The sequence below is a fragment of the Marmota monax genome, unplaced genomic scaffold, assembly GCF_021218885.2.
Source record: "Marmota monax isolate L192 unplaced genomic scaffold, Marmota_monax_Labrador192_F-V1.1 WCK01_AAM20220418_F8-fsc00078, whole genome shotgun sequence".
NCBI lineage: Eukaryota > Metazoa > Chordata > Mammalia > Rodentia > Sciuridae > Marmota > Marmota monax.
The window spans coordinates 485,418-503,071 of record NW_026694865.1 but is presented as its reverse complement, the minus strand read 5'-3'; the positions used below and the strand labels follow the sequence as shown (position 1 = coordinate 503,071).

General features: G+C 40.0%; 1 protein-coding gene across 2 annotated transcripts in view; it reads left to right on the top strand.

Annotated features, from left to right (window-relative positions):
- The window catches only part of Thsd4 (thrombospondin type 1 domain containing 4), a 628,562-nt gene that overhangs the window by 383,696 nt on the left and 227,212 nt on the right, over nucleotides 1–17,654 (top strand). Inside the window, exon 1 of one of the 2 annotated variants that reach the window (XM_046426596.2) lies at nucleotides 11,005–16,161. The exons of the other annotated variant lie outside the window; for it this stretch is intronic. Within the exon in view, the coding sequence (XP_046282552.1) occupies nucleotides 16,090–16,161 (72 nt within the window). The 5' untranslated portion in view covers nucleotides 11,005–16,089. Of the gene's footprint in view, nucleotides 1–11,004; nucleotides 16,162–17,654 lie in introns of those variants that run through there. 2 annotated transcript variants of the gene reach the window in all.

Here is a 17,654-nt window from a genome sequence, read left to right as displayed (position 1 = left end):
GTTATGTGATTTGAATGCCACATGGTTGTCCATGGTCTCAACATGGTGGCATAAATGAAGCACTCGTTAAATGTTATCATTATTCTTTTGTTGAAATGCAGGGAGGGGTAAAAATTTGTTCCCAGGATGTAGGCTCTCTATTTACCTCTCTTATTGTTTCTCTTGCTGAGAAAAAACTTTTTAGTTTAAGTAAGTCCCATTTGTTTATTCTTGTTATTAACTCTTGGGCTATGGGCGTCCTATTAAGGAATTTGGAGCCCGACCCCACAGTATGAACAGACACTTCACAGAGGAGGACATACAATCAATCAACAAGTACATGAAAAAATGCTCACCATCTCTAGCAGTCAGAGAAAAGCAAATCAAAACCACCCTGAGATACCATCTCACCCCAGTAAGATTGGCAGCCATTATGAAGTCAAACAACAATAAGTGTTGGCGAGGATGTGGGGAAAAGGGTACACTTGTACACTGCTGGTGGGACTGCAAATTGGTGAGGCCAATTTGGAAAGCAGTATGGAGATTCCTGGGAAAGCTGGGAATGGATCCACCATTTGACCCAGCTATCGCCCTTCTCGGACTATTCCCTGAGGATCTTAAAAGAGCTCACTATAGGGATAGTGCCACATCAATGATCATAGCGGCACAATTCACAATAGCTACATTGTGGAACCAACCTAGATGCCCTTAAATAGATGAATGGATAAAAAAATGTGGCATCTATACACAATGGAGTATTACGCAGCACTAAAAAATGACAAAATCATAGAATTTGCAGGGAAATGGATGGCATTAGAGCATATTATGCTAAGCGAAGCTAGCCAATCCTTAAAAAACAAATGCCAAATGTCTTCTTTGATATAAAGAGAGCAACTAAGAACAGAACAGGGAGGAAGAGCATGAGGAAAAGATTAACATTAAACAAAGACAAGTGGGGGGAGAGAAAGGGAGAGAGAAGGGAAAGCATATGGAAATGGTAGGAGACCCTCAATGTTACACAAAATTACATATAAGAGGTTGTGAGGGGAAAGCGGGGGGACAAGGGAGAGAATTGAACAACAGCAGATGAGGTAGAGAGCGAAGATGGGAGGGGAGGGGAGGGTGGATAGTAGGGGATAGGAAAGGTAGCAGAATACAACAGTCACTAATATGCCATTATGTAAAAATGTGAGCGTGTAACCGATGTGATTCTGCAATTTGTATTTGGGGTAAAAATGGGAGTTCATAACCCAATTGAGTCAAATGTATGAAAGATGATATATCATGAGCTTTGTAATGTTTTGAACAACCAATAAAAAAATAGTAAAAAAAAAAAAAAGAAATGCAGGGAGAAGTATTATTTCAATTCAGTGGTCACTTATTTAGCTCTTTTCTCTGAATTAGCTCCTCAAGTAGTCTTAGTTTTCCATTGCTGTGAACAAATACCTGAAAGAATTAACTTATAAGGAAGAAAGATTCACTTTGGCTCACAGTTTCAGAGGTTTCAGTTCATGGTTGGTTAGCTCTGTTGCTTTGGGGCCTGAGGTCAGGCAGAACACTGTGGGGGGAAGTGTGTGGTGGAGTAGGCTGCTCACCTCATAGTGGCCAGGAAGCAAAGAGAGAGAGGGGAAGGGGCCAGGGTCCCAATATCCCCTTCAAGGGCATGCCCCCCAGGATCTGACTCCCTTCCACGAGGCCCCACCTCCTAAGGTTTCCACATCCCAATAATACCAACATCTGGGGATCAAGCCTTCAGCATATGAGCCGTTGGGAGATATGTAAGATCGAAATCATAAATATTTTCCAGTTGACAAATAAGAGAAGCATAAATTTGACAGCTGGACCCTGAACTCTGGTGAATGATGTGGTTGGAGGGAGCCCAGGGCTGCATCAGAACCCCTCATGGACGTGCAAACCATCCCATGTCTCCCTTCCTGTTCTCTTCTCCAGCTCGCTCATAACTCCAGAATGGAGCTTTTATGACAACATCAGTCTTTCCAGTTTACGGTACTTTCTCCACATCCTCAGAAATTTCTGTGAGTTCTACAGACTAACAGAAGGGCCCAAGCAGGGTCACACTGTAGCCTTGCTGTGTCATGGGCAGAAATGCAATTGGTACTTGCCCTCCTGCCGTGGCCCGGAGGAAGCAAGGCAGGAAGAGAAACAGGATCCAGGAGGTTCTCAGCCACCAGAATGCCAAGACTCCTAACACTGGCCAGAACTCCAAAGGCAGGACTGTGTAACCTAGAATTTACTTTACATATGTTCTTTAAGCTCTTCTACAGAATATTCAGTGCTATCCATTTGTGACGAAGATGGTTGACAACTTTGTTAATACATGAAAAGCTATTTTCTTTTTTTTAACCAGAAAATAACAATCATCTCTGTTCAATTCAAATCAGAAAATTAGCTCTATGTAATTAAAATTAACGTTAGAGGGAGGGGGGTGAAAAGACCCTTAGAAGAAAACTAAGGAATTGCTTATCTCCCTGTTGCTAATCCACTAAAAATATTTTCTCAGCCCTATTGGCGAAGGTTTTAAAGTCATACGTTTACAAAGAGAATGAATACCTTTGGTGATAGGAAAGTTAGTCCTCTGAGATAGACACCTGACAAGTGTGTGTGCAACATGAGCTGTATTTGCTGAGCCAATATTATACACCTTCCCTGGGTTTCTGGGACCAGGTGTCCGCAGTTTTAGTGAGTAACCTCTAGATGGAGTTGTTGCATCTTTTGGCTGAGCTGGGTTGCCATGAGGCAAATCCCTAGCAATCTGAGCAAGATCGAAATAAATTGAAGACTCATTCTTATAACAAAAACTTTGTGTGTTTGTGGTTAGAACACGAAAAAATATAGATTAGCAACGGGGAGAAAGTAGAAATCGCCACTCAGAGGTAGCTTGCATTAACATGCTGGAGAATAGTCTTCTAATCACATTTTCAATATGTGTATTTACAATGAAAATGGTTTTATCCACAAAATCCTTTTTTGTAACTTTTCTTCACTTAACACAAAATTTTCGCATCAATATAGTAAACACCAGTTGGTATCAATGAATATTACAGCACATTATTTTTATAATTAAGTACTAGTAATAAATGTACAATAAAGCAACTGAGATACTATAATTAAACATGTATATTAAAAATTTTCACTATTTTAAACAATTCCAAGATGGAAACTTTCCATGCCATTCCTAGAAAAGTAACTGATGTTTATTCAAAGTGTATACATTATTGAACCTTCTGATATTTCCTGCTTAGAGCCTTGTAACTCCAAGTGTGGACACTCATGTAACAAGGACACCAGTATCACTAGGGTCTATTGGAATTCAAACTCCCAGGCCCCACCCCAGATCTGTTGATTAAGATCTTGTTATGATTCCATGTGAATTGTGTGCTCATTTCATTCAATTAAGCTGACCTTAGGGACAAAGGCTCAATATCAAAGAAATAATACAAACTGGGCATTGTGGCACACGCCTGTAATCCCAGTGACTCAGGAGCCTGGGGCAGGAGGATCGCAAGTTCAAAGCCAGCCTTGGCAACTTAGCAAGGCCCTAAGCAACTTAGTGACACCCTGTCTTAAAATTAAAAATAAAAAAGGCTAGGGATGTGCCTCAGTGGTTAAGCGCCCCTGGATTCAATCCCTTGTACCAAAAACAATAAAGAAGCCTGGCCCTTAAAGCTCCTGTACTAATAATCTTGCCAGCCCTGTGTCAGACCACCCACTTCCCTCCCTAAACACTTACCAATAATGTATATTTATCACTCAAAGAAATTATTTTCAGTGTATTGCATCAGCATAACCACATGTTATTTGATTTTACATCTCTGTAGTTACTACCAATGTTAAACTGTTTTTCACATCACGTTTTTATATTGCATCCATATATCTTCATTTGCCAGTTGCTTATTCATAGTCTTTCCCATATTTATTTCATTGTTTTTCTAAATGAATAATTTGGGGGAGGATTACTATATTTATTTTTTGCTCACTATAAAAAAACTAGTCAATAACTAAAATTTAAAAAATAAGAATATGGTGATTACCTTTTATGTTTACCCAAAAGGGTGCTATTTTATGACCTACTTTGAAAAAAGCTCTATTAATATCTAATTTATATACTATATAATTCACTTATTTTAAAATGTACCATTCTGGTTTTTTTATTGTATTCACAGAGTTTTGCAGCCATCACCACAATCCAACTTCAGAGCATTTTCATCACCCCAGAGAGAAATTCCATACCCATTAGCAGTTACTCCCAGTTCTTCCTCATGGACCTCAGGCCCAGGAAACCATTCTGTCTATATTTTTTTTTTTTGTCTCTGTAAATGTGCGTATTCTAGATCTCTCATACGAATGGAATGATTTAACAAATAGTCTTTGGGGATTGACTTCCTTCACTTAGCATGACATGTTCCAGGCTCATCCATCATGGGGTTTGTATCAGTATTTAATTTCTTATAGCCAAAAAATAACCTGTTGTATGGATATACCACATTTATTTATTCATTTATCAGGTGAGGTACATTCGAATTGTTTCCACTTTTTGGCTCTCATAAATAATGCTGCTGTGAGCAATCATGTCCAAGGTTTTGTGCAAGCACATGTTGTCATATCTCTTGTGAATATACCTAAGAGTAGAATTACTGGATCATGTGGTAATTCTACCTTTAACTTCATGGTGCTTCTGCCAGGCTGTTTTCCAAGGCAACTGTACCATTTTACATTATCACCAATAGTATATAGGAATTCCAGTTTATCCATACACCTGTACTTTTGATTAGTGGTTATGAAGTAATATCTTATTGTGGCTTTGATTTGCATTTCTTTATTGACTAATGATGTTGAGCATCTTTTCTTATGCTTCTTGGCTATTCATATGTTTGTTAGTTTGTTTTCTTTTAGGAGAAATGTCTACTCAAAATATTTTCCCTTTTTTAAAATTGGGCTGTTGGGTTTTTTTTATTATTAAGTTGCAAGAATTTTTATGTATTCTGGGTACAAGTTCCTTATCATACATGATTTACAAATATTTTCTGCATTCTCTGGGTTGCCTTTTCAATATCATGATAATATTACGAGCAGCACAAAAGTCTGTGATTTTGATAAAGTTTTATTTTTTCCTCTGTCACTCGTGGTAACACACCTAAGAAGTCTTCACCTAATCCAAGGAAATGAAATTACTCCTGTGTTTTCTTCTACAATTTTTAAAGTTTAAGGCTCTTACATTTAGGCCTATTATTAGTGTCTACGGTTTCTGTAACAAATTAATACAAACATAGTGGCTTAAAACAAAATTCGTCATTTTTAAATTTTTTTTTAGTTGTTGATAGACCTTTATTTTATTTATTTATATGTAGTGCTGAGAATTGAACCCAGTGCCTCACACGTGCCAGGCAAGTGCACTACAGCTGAGCCCCAGCCCCAGCCCCAGCCCACAAATTTATCATCTTACAGTTCTGGAGGTCAGAAGTCCAAAATGGGTCTCACTAGGCTACAATCAGGGTGTCCACAAGACTGTACCCTGACAAAGCTCTAGAGAAGAATCCCTATCCTCTTGCCTCCTCCAGCTACTAGAGGCTGCTCACATTCCTTGGGCATAGCTGTCTTACATCTTCAAAGCCAGCGATGCCAGGTTTTTGTGTTCTTCTCATGTCCAATTACTCTAACTTCCTCATCAGTCTTGTTCTTCCATGTTTAAGGGTCCACCTGCATAATCCAAGATACTCTCCCTATTTTAAGGTCATCTGATCAACCATGTTAATTCCATCTGCTACCTTAATTCCCTTCTTCCACTTAATGTAACATATTCATAAATCTAGAACTCATTGGGGGCTACCCCAATACATGATCCATTAATTTGTTTTATGTTTTTGATAAATAAAAACTATTTTATGATTTATCATATGATGTTTTAATATGTGTACATTGTGGAATAGCTAATTACCTCATGTTTTTATTTTTTTGTGTGGTGAAAACTCTTAAAATCTACTCTTAGCGGTTTTCAAGTATACAATGTATTCTTTTTAACTACAGTCATCGTGATGTACAATCTGTGATCCAATTTGAGTTAATTTTTGTGTGTGGTGTGAGATAGGGGTCCAACTTCATTCTTTTGCATGTGGATATTCACTTGTGAACTCATTTTTTGAAAAAGACTGTTCTTCCCCACTGGTGTGGCCTACTTCTGTCCTACAAGACAAAACTCTTTTTCATCATCCCTCCCTTTGTCTTTTCTGCCCAAGCAGATGCTGAACTCCCTCAGTGGACACAAAATCTTTGTTTGTATGTGGTGCTGAGGATCGAACCTGGGCCGCACGCATGCCAGGAAAGCGCGCTACCGCTTGAGTCACATCCCCAGCCCACGCTCACGTTCTTTTCATGGAAGCCTGTTCCCTCTCTGGTTTTTCTTTAAAGCCATTATTGCTTCTATCCCAAGCCATCTTCCTAATGAGGCCAAACCTCTTACATATCCACCTATCTTTTCTTTGCAGCCCTTTTTACATTGCAATTTCATATCATATGCATTTGTCAGATTTCATTAATGCTGTGTATTTGGCTTTTAATTTATCTATGATAATTTTGACTTTCAGAATTTTTAAAATATACAGAAATATATAAATCTTTCCTTTTATGATTTCTGCATTTTTCCCTATGGGGCTGAGATTGTGGCTCAGTGACAGAGCACTTACCTCGCACATGTGAGGCAATGGGTTCAATCCTCAGTACCACTTAAAAATAAATAAATAAATAAAAGGCATTGTGTCCATCTACAACTTAAAAAAAATTTTAAAAAGTCCTTCCTCAATGCAAAAAATATAGAAATATTGACCTATTTTCCTTTAATCTTTTCATATGTATATTATTTGCATAATATCTTTAATCCACCTGTAATTTATTTGGGCATGTGTTATAAGTTAGAAAAATAACTTTATTTACTTCCCAATGGTTAGCCATATTCCCAATCTTTTCCATCCTTTCTTGTTGAATTGACTCATTGATTGCACACCAAATCCTTTTACATGTTAAGTAAATGATTTGTCTATTTCTTCACTAGTCATATTTGGCACTGTTTTTTAAAATTTATTCATTCATTCATTCATTCATTCTAATTTGTTCCATAGGACAGCAGAATGTATTTCAATTCATAGTACACATATAGAGCATAATTTTTCATGTCTGTTTGTACACAAAGCAAAGTCACATATTCGGGTCTTCATACATGTACTTAGGGTAATAATATCCATCTAATTCTGACGTTTTTCCTACCCCTCTGTCCCCTCCCTCTTCCTCTCTCCCCTTTGCCCTATCTGAAGTTTCCTCCCATGCCCCCTGACCCTGTCCCCATTATGGATCAGCATCCTCATATCAGAGAAAACATTTGGCATTTGGTATTTTGGGATTGGCTTACTTCACTTAGCATAATATTCTCAACTCTATCCATTTACTTGCAAATGCCATGATTTTATTCTCTTTTAATGCTGAGTAATATTCCACTATGTATATATACCACAGTTTCTTTATCCATCCATCAATTGAAGGGCATCTGGGTTGGTTCCACAATGTAGCTATTGTGAATTGTGCTGCTATAAACATTGATGTGGCTGCATCACTATAGTATGCTGTTTTTAAGTCCTTTGGTTATAAACCAAGGAGAATAGCTGGGTCAAATAGTGGTTCCACTCCAAGTTTTCTAAGGAATCTCCATACTGCTTTCCAGGATTGGCTGCACCAATTTGCAGTCCCACCAGCAATGTATGAGTGTGCCTTTTCCCCCACATCCTCACCAACACTTATTGTTGTTTGTATCCTTAATAGCTGCCATTCTGACTAGAGTGAGATGAAATCTTAGAGTAGTTTTGATTTGCATTTCTCTGATTGCTAGAGATGATGAACATTTTTTCATATATTTGTTGATTGATTGTATATCCTCTTCTGAGAAGTGTCTTTTCAGGTCCCTGGCCCGTTTATTGATTGGGTAATTTGTTGTTGTTGTTGTTAAGATTTTTGAGTTCTTTATATATCCTAGAGAGTGCTGTATCTGATGTGCATGTGGTAAAAATTTGCTCCCATTCTGTAGGCTCTCTATTCACTTCACTGATTGTTTCTTTTGCTGAGAAGAAGCTTTTCAGTTTGAATCCATCCCATTTATTGATTCTTGATTTTATTTCTTGTGCTATAGGAGTCTTATTAAGGAAGTAGGGGCCTGATCTGACATGATGAAGATTTGGGCCTACTTTTTCTTCTATTAGGCACAGGGTCTCTGGTTTAATTCCTAGGTCCTTGATCCACTTGGAGTTGAGTTTTCTTGGTACTGTTTTTAATTACTATAGCTTTATGCTATATTTTAATATTTTAATTCAAATTATTAAAGTATTATTTCAAAGTAAGTTTGAAATATACATTAATAACTTGAATTAAGGTTTATTAGACAAAGAATTATTTCTTAGCAGAAATGTATAGTAATAAATCAGAGCAGAGATCATTGCCGAGAGCACTTCAGTGAGCACATGATTGATGTTATGACACAAAGCAGTGGGCTCTGCTCTTGGAATTTCTGATTCAGTAATCAGGGTTGGGGCCCAAGTATTCACATTCCTAACAAGTTCTCAGATGCTGCTGATCCAGGAACCACATCTTGAGACCCTCTACCTTTCAGATAGTACTTGAAACAAAGAATACGGCCAACCTGAGAATGGTCCAGATACACCTTCTGAATGCCCTGGTGTGCTCTCATGGCTAGGAACCTACCTGGTGTGCTTTCTGTGGACATCTTCCTGGTGGTGTCTTTGGCCTTACACTTGTCTCTACTGCAAAGCCCTCATTCAGCTGAGTCAGCCACATAGGCTTCCTTTCAATGAACCCTTGAGGTGCTGGGCATGACCCCATGGCTACCTGCTGGTCACAGGTGCCAATACAGCCAGGCTTTGGTCTAAACCAGAGAAAGGTAAGGACCCAATGACTCTCTTTGTTGTAGGTTCTTCTTATAAAAGAGCTATTGCTGGAAAAGCAGCAGCTGAGTGCTTTCCCTTCCCCACCTCTGTGGCTATTTAATGGCTCCTTGGTTCACACAAAGGGAGAGCTAATTACTAACACCTGCTCCTGCTATCCTGCAAGTGGCCAGCTCCCTAGTGGACAGCCCAGCGCCTCCCTGACAAGGACTTTTCCCACCTATTCCACACAATGTAAGCATATTTAAAGAAAAAACAGTTTGTACAGTTTCAATGTATAGTATATACCCCTGTGAAGAAGGCTACACTTCCTTCATCCTTCACGAAGGGATGGACATTCTTTATGAAAAGTTAAATAGCCTCAGAGAAGAAAATCTGCTGTGGGTTTACTCTTCTTTGTTAGTAAAACAAAGTGCATTATTATATTTTACATGGCGTAGGTGGCTTTAGACTTCAGATATTCGTTTTCCTTATTTTTTTTTTTTTTACTTTCCCCCCATTCACTTATATTTTCCCTACCTCAGTCACCCAAAAGTTAAAGTGGAAATTATTTGCATTTCCTTGAAAGATATACCTTCTGGGAATTTTTCTTCTCCCTTGTTCCCTCCCTGGTTTTTAAGATGCACCATTAGAACACCTCTCCTCCCATCAGAAGCAGAGGAGTTTCCTGTCAGACCCCACTTTGGCACACATTTCCCCTACTCAGCACAAACTGAGTGAGATGGACTATATTGCTGAGTCTGGGGACACAGAGAAAGGCATGTCTTATGTCATTGAGGGCTCACTCTATATATTGATGATTGTATCGATCTGCAATATTACAGATTTCATCAATATATAGAGATCTCTTCTACAAGAAGAAATGGCTAACATTAGTTAGCAATTACAATGTGCCCTGATAGGTCTTCACTGGAAGTAATCAGAGGATGGCTGGGGACTGAGGCCAAGGCACTGCCCTCCGCTGGGTAGGGAGCCTGAAAAGGTAACACTTAAGTATATAATTTGGAGAAAATTGTGAGAAGAAGGTGAGTTTAAATGATGGAATTAATAAATAAGTGGGACAAGAGGGAAAAACATTCCATACTGATACATTTTGATTACTATTATTTTATTTATTTTTTCAATAGGAATACATTCACATTTGACAGTTCAGTATGAAAGAGCATACAGAAGGGCTATCCAATAAAAATCTTTGTGATTTACATTTTTTCTAATAACTATATTGAAAAAATGATTTTAGTACTGTATTTGAACCAAGATATTCAAAATATTGTTTGACTATCAACCAGCATAAAACACATTAATGAGACCTTCAAATTGATACAAAGTGTATTTTAAAACTACACTATATTGCGAGTATGAATGGCCACGTTTTTTTTTGTTGTTGTTGTTTGTTTGTTTTGTTTTGTTTTGTTTAGAGAGAGAGAGAATTTTTTAATATTTTTTTTTTAGTTTTTGGCGGACACGACATCTTTGTTTTTGTATGTGGTGCTGAGAATCGAACCTGGGCCGCACGCATACCAGGCAAGCGCGCTACTGCTTGAGCTGCATCCCCAGCCCCAATATGGCCACGTTTCAAGTGTTCAGTAGTCATATGTGTCTATCGCCACCATATGAAACAGCCCAGATACATAGTAGTAAATTTCCCTCTTGTGTCTGCCTTGAAACTACTCACTTTCCCTCCCTACAGGTAGCCATTATTGATGGCCTCAAGTGTGTTTTTCTACAGAGTTGATACATATACAAACAATTCGAAACATGCACCCACAAATAACAATATATACTCATACTGTTGTGCAACTTTTTTTTTCACTTAATAAGTCTTGGATATGTTTCCTATCATTACACTGGAAGCAATCTCTCTCTCATATCTCTCTCTCTCTCTCTCTCTCTCTCTCTCTCTCTCTATATATATATATATATATATATATATATATATATATATATATTAGATTGATACAATACCTTTATTTTATTTATTTTTTTATGTAGTGCCAGGGATCGAACCCAGTGCCTCAAGTATATTAGGCAAGCATTCTACCACTAAGCCACAACCCTGGCCCCTTTTCTTCTTTCTTTTTAAGTGTTGCAAAGTATCTCATTTTATAGATGTCACAAATTAGTCCTTACCAATGAATGTTTAAGTGGTTTCCAATAATTGGTGCTTATAAACAGTTTGAGCTGAGTTTTCAGAGGCAAAGAGCAACCAGCTCTAACTCAGCAAGTTTGAGAGAATGACACTTTACAGGAAGAGGCTAGTGTGAGAGGAGACATGGAGCATGAGGACATGGACATTTAGGGTGAATTCTTGAGGCTCAAAATGGCTGTGTGTGAACAGAAGACAGGGACAGTAAGCTGGATGAGCAGGAGGAGACCACATTGCAGTCTTATACTCCCACGCTTAATGTGACAATTATAAATGATGGAACTAATAAATTAATGGGAAAGGAGGGACAAATCTTCCATTCTTATGAATTCTGATTAATAAATATAGAAAGCATGAGGGAAACAGAAAACCACTATTAGAACACTATAGTAATAATTGCCACAGGCAAGATCTACAGATAAGTATTAAAATGTTCATAAAATTAGCTAATATTATTGTAATAATATTAACTTCTTGGCTTTTATAAATATGTCATAGTTATTTGAGATGTTAATATTGGAAGAGATTGCTTGAAAATACTGACGCTCTGTGCTATCTTCCCAACTACTCTGTAAATACATAATTATTTCAGAATAAAAAGATATAACAAATTAGAAGAGTTACATGATTGACTCACTTTTGAGAAGAATCTCAATGGTTGTGTTGGGAAAGGAGGCTGGAAAGAGAAAAGACCAGAACAAGGAGATTGCTGCAGATGAGAGGAGATCTCTTCTTAAGAAGAAATGGTAGAAGACAGGATGGGAGCGAGGGCAGAAGGAATCTGGAGAGACTCTAGAAGGAAGTGTAAAAAGGCCTGGCGATGATTTGGGTGAGGAAGTTAGGAGGTAGAAGGACCAGGATAATAGCCTGGTTTCAGCCTCTGGGAGTCGGGCAATGATGTTATTTATGGAGGTGGAGGGAATGGCAGAAAGAACAGGTTTCAGGGAAAGGCAAGCTCTGATTTAGACCCATTGAATTTGGAGTACATTTGAGAGATCCTCATATCCACTAGGTACCTGGGTCTGTGGGCCTGCATGTCAGAATCATGGGTATATAAAGGGTGGATAAGGACAGTGAAATGATGAGATGGCCCAAGGAAGGTGGACAGAGGAAAAAGAGGGCCTAGCACACAGGCATTTAGGAATTTGGCCTAGGAGGTGACAAGGAGAATGGAGAGAGTCCAGAAAAATGGTGGCATTGCAATGCTGACATGCAGAGATTAACTCTGGGGCAGGCTGCTTGGGGCAGAACATTGACTCTGCCATTTATTACTCATTGTGTGACGTGGGGCAAGTTATTTAGTCCAATAAGTTTGTTATCAGTGTTTTAGGAGATACTATCTGAAAAGTTCTTGTAATAATGCTAGGATTATAGTGCTCTATACTGTCCATGGTCCAGTTGTGCTAGGCCAGTGGGATAGGTTGCTGAGAGACCAAAGGAGACGCCAAGAGATGAAATGTGGTACATAAGGTCTATTGAAAAATGCTTATGGGGACAGTCTAGTGACAACAGGCTGGAGAGGTGCTTTTACAGGAAGACCGGTGGCAATGGCTTGGACAGGTGCACCTCTAGTTTACATGGTGGCTCTGGTGCTTCACCAGAAAATAGTGCCTCCCATACCTCACCACTCTATCCAGTGGCAACCAGCTGTGTACATCCAGTCAAAGTGTTCTGTTTCATGCCAGTTATCACAGGAAGAGGGATTTTATAAGGTGGGCCAAAGAAGCAGTGGAAATACTGGTTTACCTTGCTTTGTCCCCATATGACCAGCATCCCAAGTACAAAGCTGCATATGAGAAAGCAGCTTCCAACAGATGACACTAACTTGCCCTAATTCCCAGCATACATGATAGAAAGTCAGCATCCTTCTAGAAAACATTTATTTGGATATTATGACCCAGGCTTGATCCCATTGTTCCCTTAACTTGGCTGGGTCCTTGGGATGGAGAGGAGAACTTGAGAGACATAGTATTTTTACTATCTTCCTTTCCTTCCAAGGATAAAACATGATCAAAGAATGTTGGCTAATCAGAGGCAATAGAAAACTAGAGTGATTTCCAGGAAACTATGGGAACACAGTGGTTCAAAAAGGAGAACATATATTTCATACCCACTAAGATGGCTAATATCAAAACATGGAAAATAATAAGTGTTGACAAGCTTGTAGAGAAATTGAATGTTTGTGTATTGCTGGTAGGACTGTCAAATAGTGCCACTACTGTATAAAACAATTTGGTGGTTCCTCAAAAAGTTAAGTATAGAACTATTAGATGATCCAGCATATATATACAAAAGAACTGAAAGCTTTAACTCAGACAGATACATATACACCCGTGTTCAGAGCAGGATTATTCATGGTAGCCAAAAAGGTAGAAACAATACAAGCATCCATCAGCAGATCTGTGGATAAACAAATGTGATGTGTCCATACAATGGAATATTTATTTTTATAATATTTTCATTTAATCTTAAAAAGGACTGAGGTTTTGATGTACACTCCAGCATAGACCAACCTTGAAAATATTGTACTAAGTGAAATAAGTCAAACCAAAAAAGACAATGAATGTATGATTCCACATATGTGAAATACTGACCAGGCAAACTCAGAGAGAAAGAAAGAAGATTAAAGGTCGGTAGATGCCAAGGACTGTGGGAAGTAGAGAGGTAATGTTTAATAAGTACAAAGTTTCTGCTTGAAATGATGAAATAAATAGTGGTAATGGTTGCACAACATTGTACTTAATGCCACAGATTTGTATGCTTAATAATGTTTAAAATGGTAACTTTTAGGTTGCATATATTTTACCACAATATTTTTTAAAAGGAGAGCATGCTAATGCTGCAGAGAAGTCAAATAACATAAAAGCTGAAAATCTATCCTTTGTATTTTGTGACCAAAGGGGCTATTGATGACACTTTCAGAGTCCTTGTAGTGGAGCAGAGATGTCAAAGGTCAGATTGCAATGGACTAAAGGTGATTGGCAAGTGTCTAGACCAGAGGTTGGTTAACTACAACCAAATCTGGTCTGCTACCTTCTTTATAACTAAAGTTTTATTGGAATGCAACCATATATGGTTGCTTATGTGCTGTGATGGTGGAGTTGAGTAGTAACCATGGAAACCATATGGTCTGCATAACTGAAAATCCTTACTGTCCAGTCCTTTATAGAAAGATTCCTAACCATTGGCTAAGAAACACCCTGGTCTTTCAAAAACTTTAATTTTCTTAAATAATTCCTTCATTTCTGGGAAGCTACTGAGTCAACAGCAGTGCCTCTTTGGTTAGGTAGCAGAATGGACCCAGTTCTTTTTAATAATAATGAATAAGGAGGAAGAAGAGGGGAGGAGGGTACATTTCTTCCTTCCTCCCCCTTCACCATACCTCTGCCTCTCACAGACCTGGAAAAAGGGATTGTGAGTCCCCCTCACCCAGCTGCCTCCCCAGGACCCCAGAAAAACTCCTCACCAGTAAATCATCATGTTACTGGTGATAATAAACTCTGAGATGACTGAAAACTGCAGTTAGGTTTAAAGTTTTCTCATTAATTTAGGGAAATTCCCATAACCTGAGGCTTTTCAAGTGTTTGTTAATCTACTTTCTGGGACTGAGTGCCACTACTTACTTCAGATCAAAGAGAAAAGCCCGTGTCTTTAGCACTTACTTTGTGCCGTGAACAATGCCAATTTTGTGCCTAAGTGATCTCTTGGTAAATCATCCTGACCGTTGGAGGGTATTTCCTCACTTCACAGAATGAGTGGCTGGGGTTCACTCGGGTGTCTCAGAGACCAGAGACCCACAGGGAGTTAGAAGAACTGGAGTTTGAAATGAACCTGTCTGATTCTAGGACCCTTGTTTCCACTGCTCCATGTAGTCACTCTGTCCCCTGAGGACACCAACAACCTCAGAATGGTTCCATATGCCCATTCTAGGCAGAATCCAATACTTGCTTAGTGTTCACTTTGAACACTATCCTTGCTATGGCCTTGAATCAGAGTTGACCCTGAACTATGTCTCAAGTAGACCTGTGTCAGCTTTAGCAAGGCCTGTTCTGCAGCCTGCTCCCCACACTCCTCCTGTCCCCAGCCACCATTTTTATGGTTATTCTGAGCCAACTAAGTGGTAGCTCTTTTATTTCTTTAAAGCCATCTGCATTTCCATGCATTCTGCTAGCCTTACCTCATACCTGGGAGTCACTTGTTCCTACCTTACCACTTATTTTTACATTACAGGCAACAGTAATTAGGCACAGTGGCCCAGGAATGCAGCAAGAGGAAGATATGGTGGATTCCCCAGCTCTGGTCCATTCACATCCATATGATTGGTGCACAAACACACAGCACCCTGGTGACTTCTTTTCCCTTGAAGGCTGCCCTTCATAATGCATAACTAAGACTGCCTAGGTCTCTGTCACCATCAATCCAGAATTAGGGAATTCATCCACCCACCCTTGACCATATTAGTGAGAATAAGCAACTGTACCCAGAGAGGGATGGCAACTGGCCCAGTACACACAGCTCTTGTCAGCACCAGATCCTGGACTAGGAAGGCCCCAGCCTCCCAGCTCCCAGCCTGGAGCTCATCCTGCTGCAGTTCGCTGCCTCCTGCCTACCTCGATTGATGAGGCAGGGGCTGTCCCCCTGCATGTGAAGTGCTTACCTTGGAGCTCTTTTTATGAATGAGACCAGATGCAGACCTCCACATTGATCATTTCTGTCCCTCCCCTTTCTGCTTTCTGTTAAAGGCAGCCCCCCAGCTCCCAGCTGGCTCCTGTCCCCTCCCCCAGCCGGGAGAAGTTATTACATGAAGAGATCAGCTTACCAGTTTTCTTCAGAGCAGAGGCTGAGCTCGGAGCGCCGGGTAGTACAGTGAGGGAGAGCCGAGGGAACCAGCGCGGTGCCTAGCGGAACTCCAGGGCTGGAATCCCGAGACACAAGTGCATCTGCTAGCTGTTAGCACTTGGCAGACGGAGTTCTCCTCTAGGGTAGCTCTAACTTTGGGTAATAATGTTTGTCAGCTACCTGATATTAACATTGCTCCACGTTCAAACAGCAATGTTAGCAAGACCTGGGGGAGAGGTAAGCCAAATAAAATATCTTGTCAGAAGTTATACTTTTGTCAGCATTAAATTTCATCTTCTATCTACCAACAGGGATCAGGCAATGGGTTTTTATGGTGTGCAGAGAATAATGCTTGCTATTGCTTTTTTAGGCTTCTCTTGCCTTTTCTTATATGAAGACTTCTTTTCTTCTTGAAGAATCCTGTACTTTCTAAAATTTCATTCTGAGCCTGTCTGTATAGTTGCCACACTGGGGAGCTGGCCTGGGTGACAGATGCTGTTGCAGAACAAAATATGTGGTATGTCAGATTCCAGTAGGGACTGGTACAAAAGCAGGAAAGGAAATTCCCTTTGGGGAAATTTTCTCCAGTGCTGCAGAGAGAATATGCATGCAAGAGGGATTGGTCTTTCTTTCCTGCTTCTACACCACATTTTTTCTCCTATTTTGCTTTGATGTGCTTGGAGGACCTGTGCATAACTTTCTATCGTAGGTTTGAAGAGGGACAGTGATGTCCAGTGGGGCTAGGAGTGTGCTCAGATCTACCATAGAGAGAGGCATGTTTTAAGGCCAAGAAGATGATTTACTCTTATTGGTTTAGCTCATGTGTTTACTGGTTACATTTTTTTTTAACATTCCTGAGACCTCTGGGAGCCAGTTTCTGATACAGGCAGAGAACTGGAAGGGTTGATCCTCAGCCCAGAGAGAAAGCACTCAGTGCTTCACCTGCAAATAAGCCTGTGACCAGTTTACCTCCTCCACTCCTGTCACTCCTTGCCTTGATGGAAAAGCTCAGAGACCGATGCCTGAGTATGAAGGGACAGCCTTTCTCCCAAATCTGTCTTCCTCTTTGAAAAGCCAAGTGAAAAGTGTATCTCTTAGAAAAGGCCACGAGGCCACTTCACAGCTTCGCCTTTTGTTAGCCTTGTCAGGGACCAAGCTGGCTCTGAAAGCCTAATGTGATTACTTTCCCTTTTCTGAGAGGTCTGGAAGTGAGAGCAGTCCCCAGCCTGGCTGCAGAGCCAGCTGTGGTTTCAGCAGGCTTGTTGCTCTGTTCAAAATAGATGTGCGGCTCTGAGGCGTGCAGCAACGGGTCATTTGTTGTAGGCTTTTCACCTGCTAGTTACCCATGTCCTCTGCTCTCCAGATACAGGCTGGGTCTGTGGGGGGATTGAGCTTTTGAATGGGAACTGGAGGAACTGAATGGATTAGTGATGCTGGAAGCTGAAAGCAGACCATTGCCCTCTAGTTGTAGCTAAGGTTCGCAACTTCCCTGTTGATTTTTTACTGTGTAGAGTAAATGACAAATGGGCTGGCCTAACTCAGCCCTGAGCACTTAAGCAGGCGAGGGGAAAGCTCATATGGAAAATATTTCTATCACCGTTGCCTGCACATATGGTCAAGGGAGACCCCCTTACTGAGCAAATCACTGTGTTCCAGCAGCCCCTCAGTGGCGTGCCAATTACTCTTATTAACAGCAAGGCCAAGGGCTGCTTCAGTTACCTGCCCGCAGC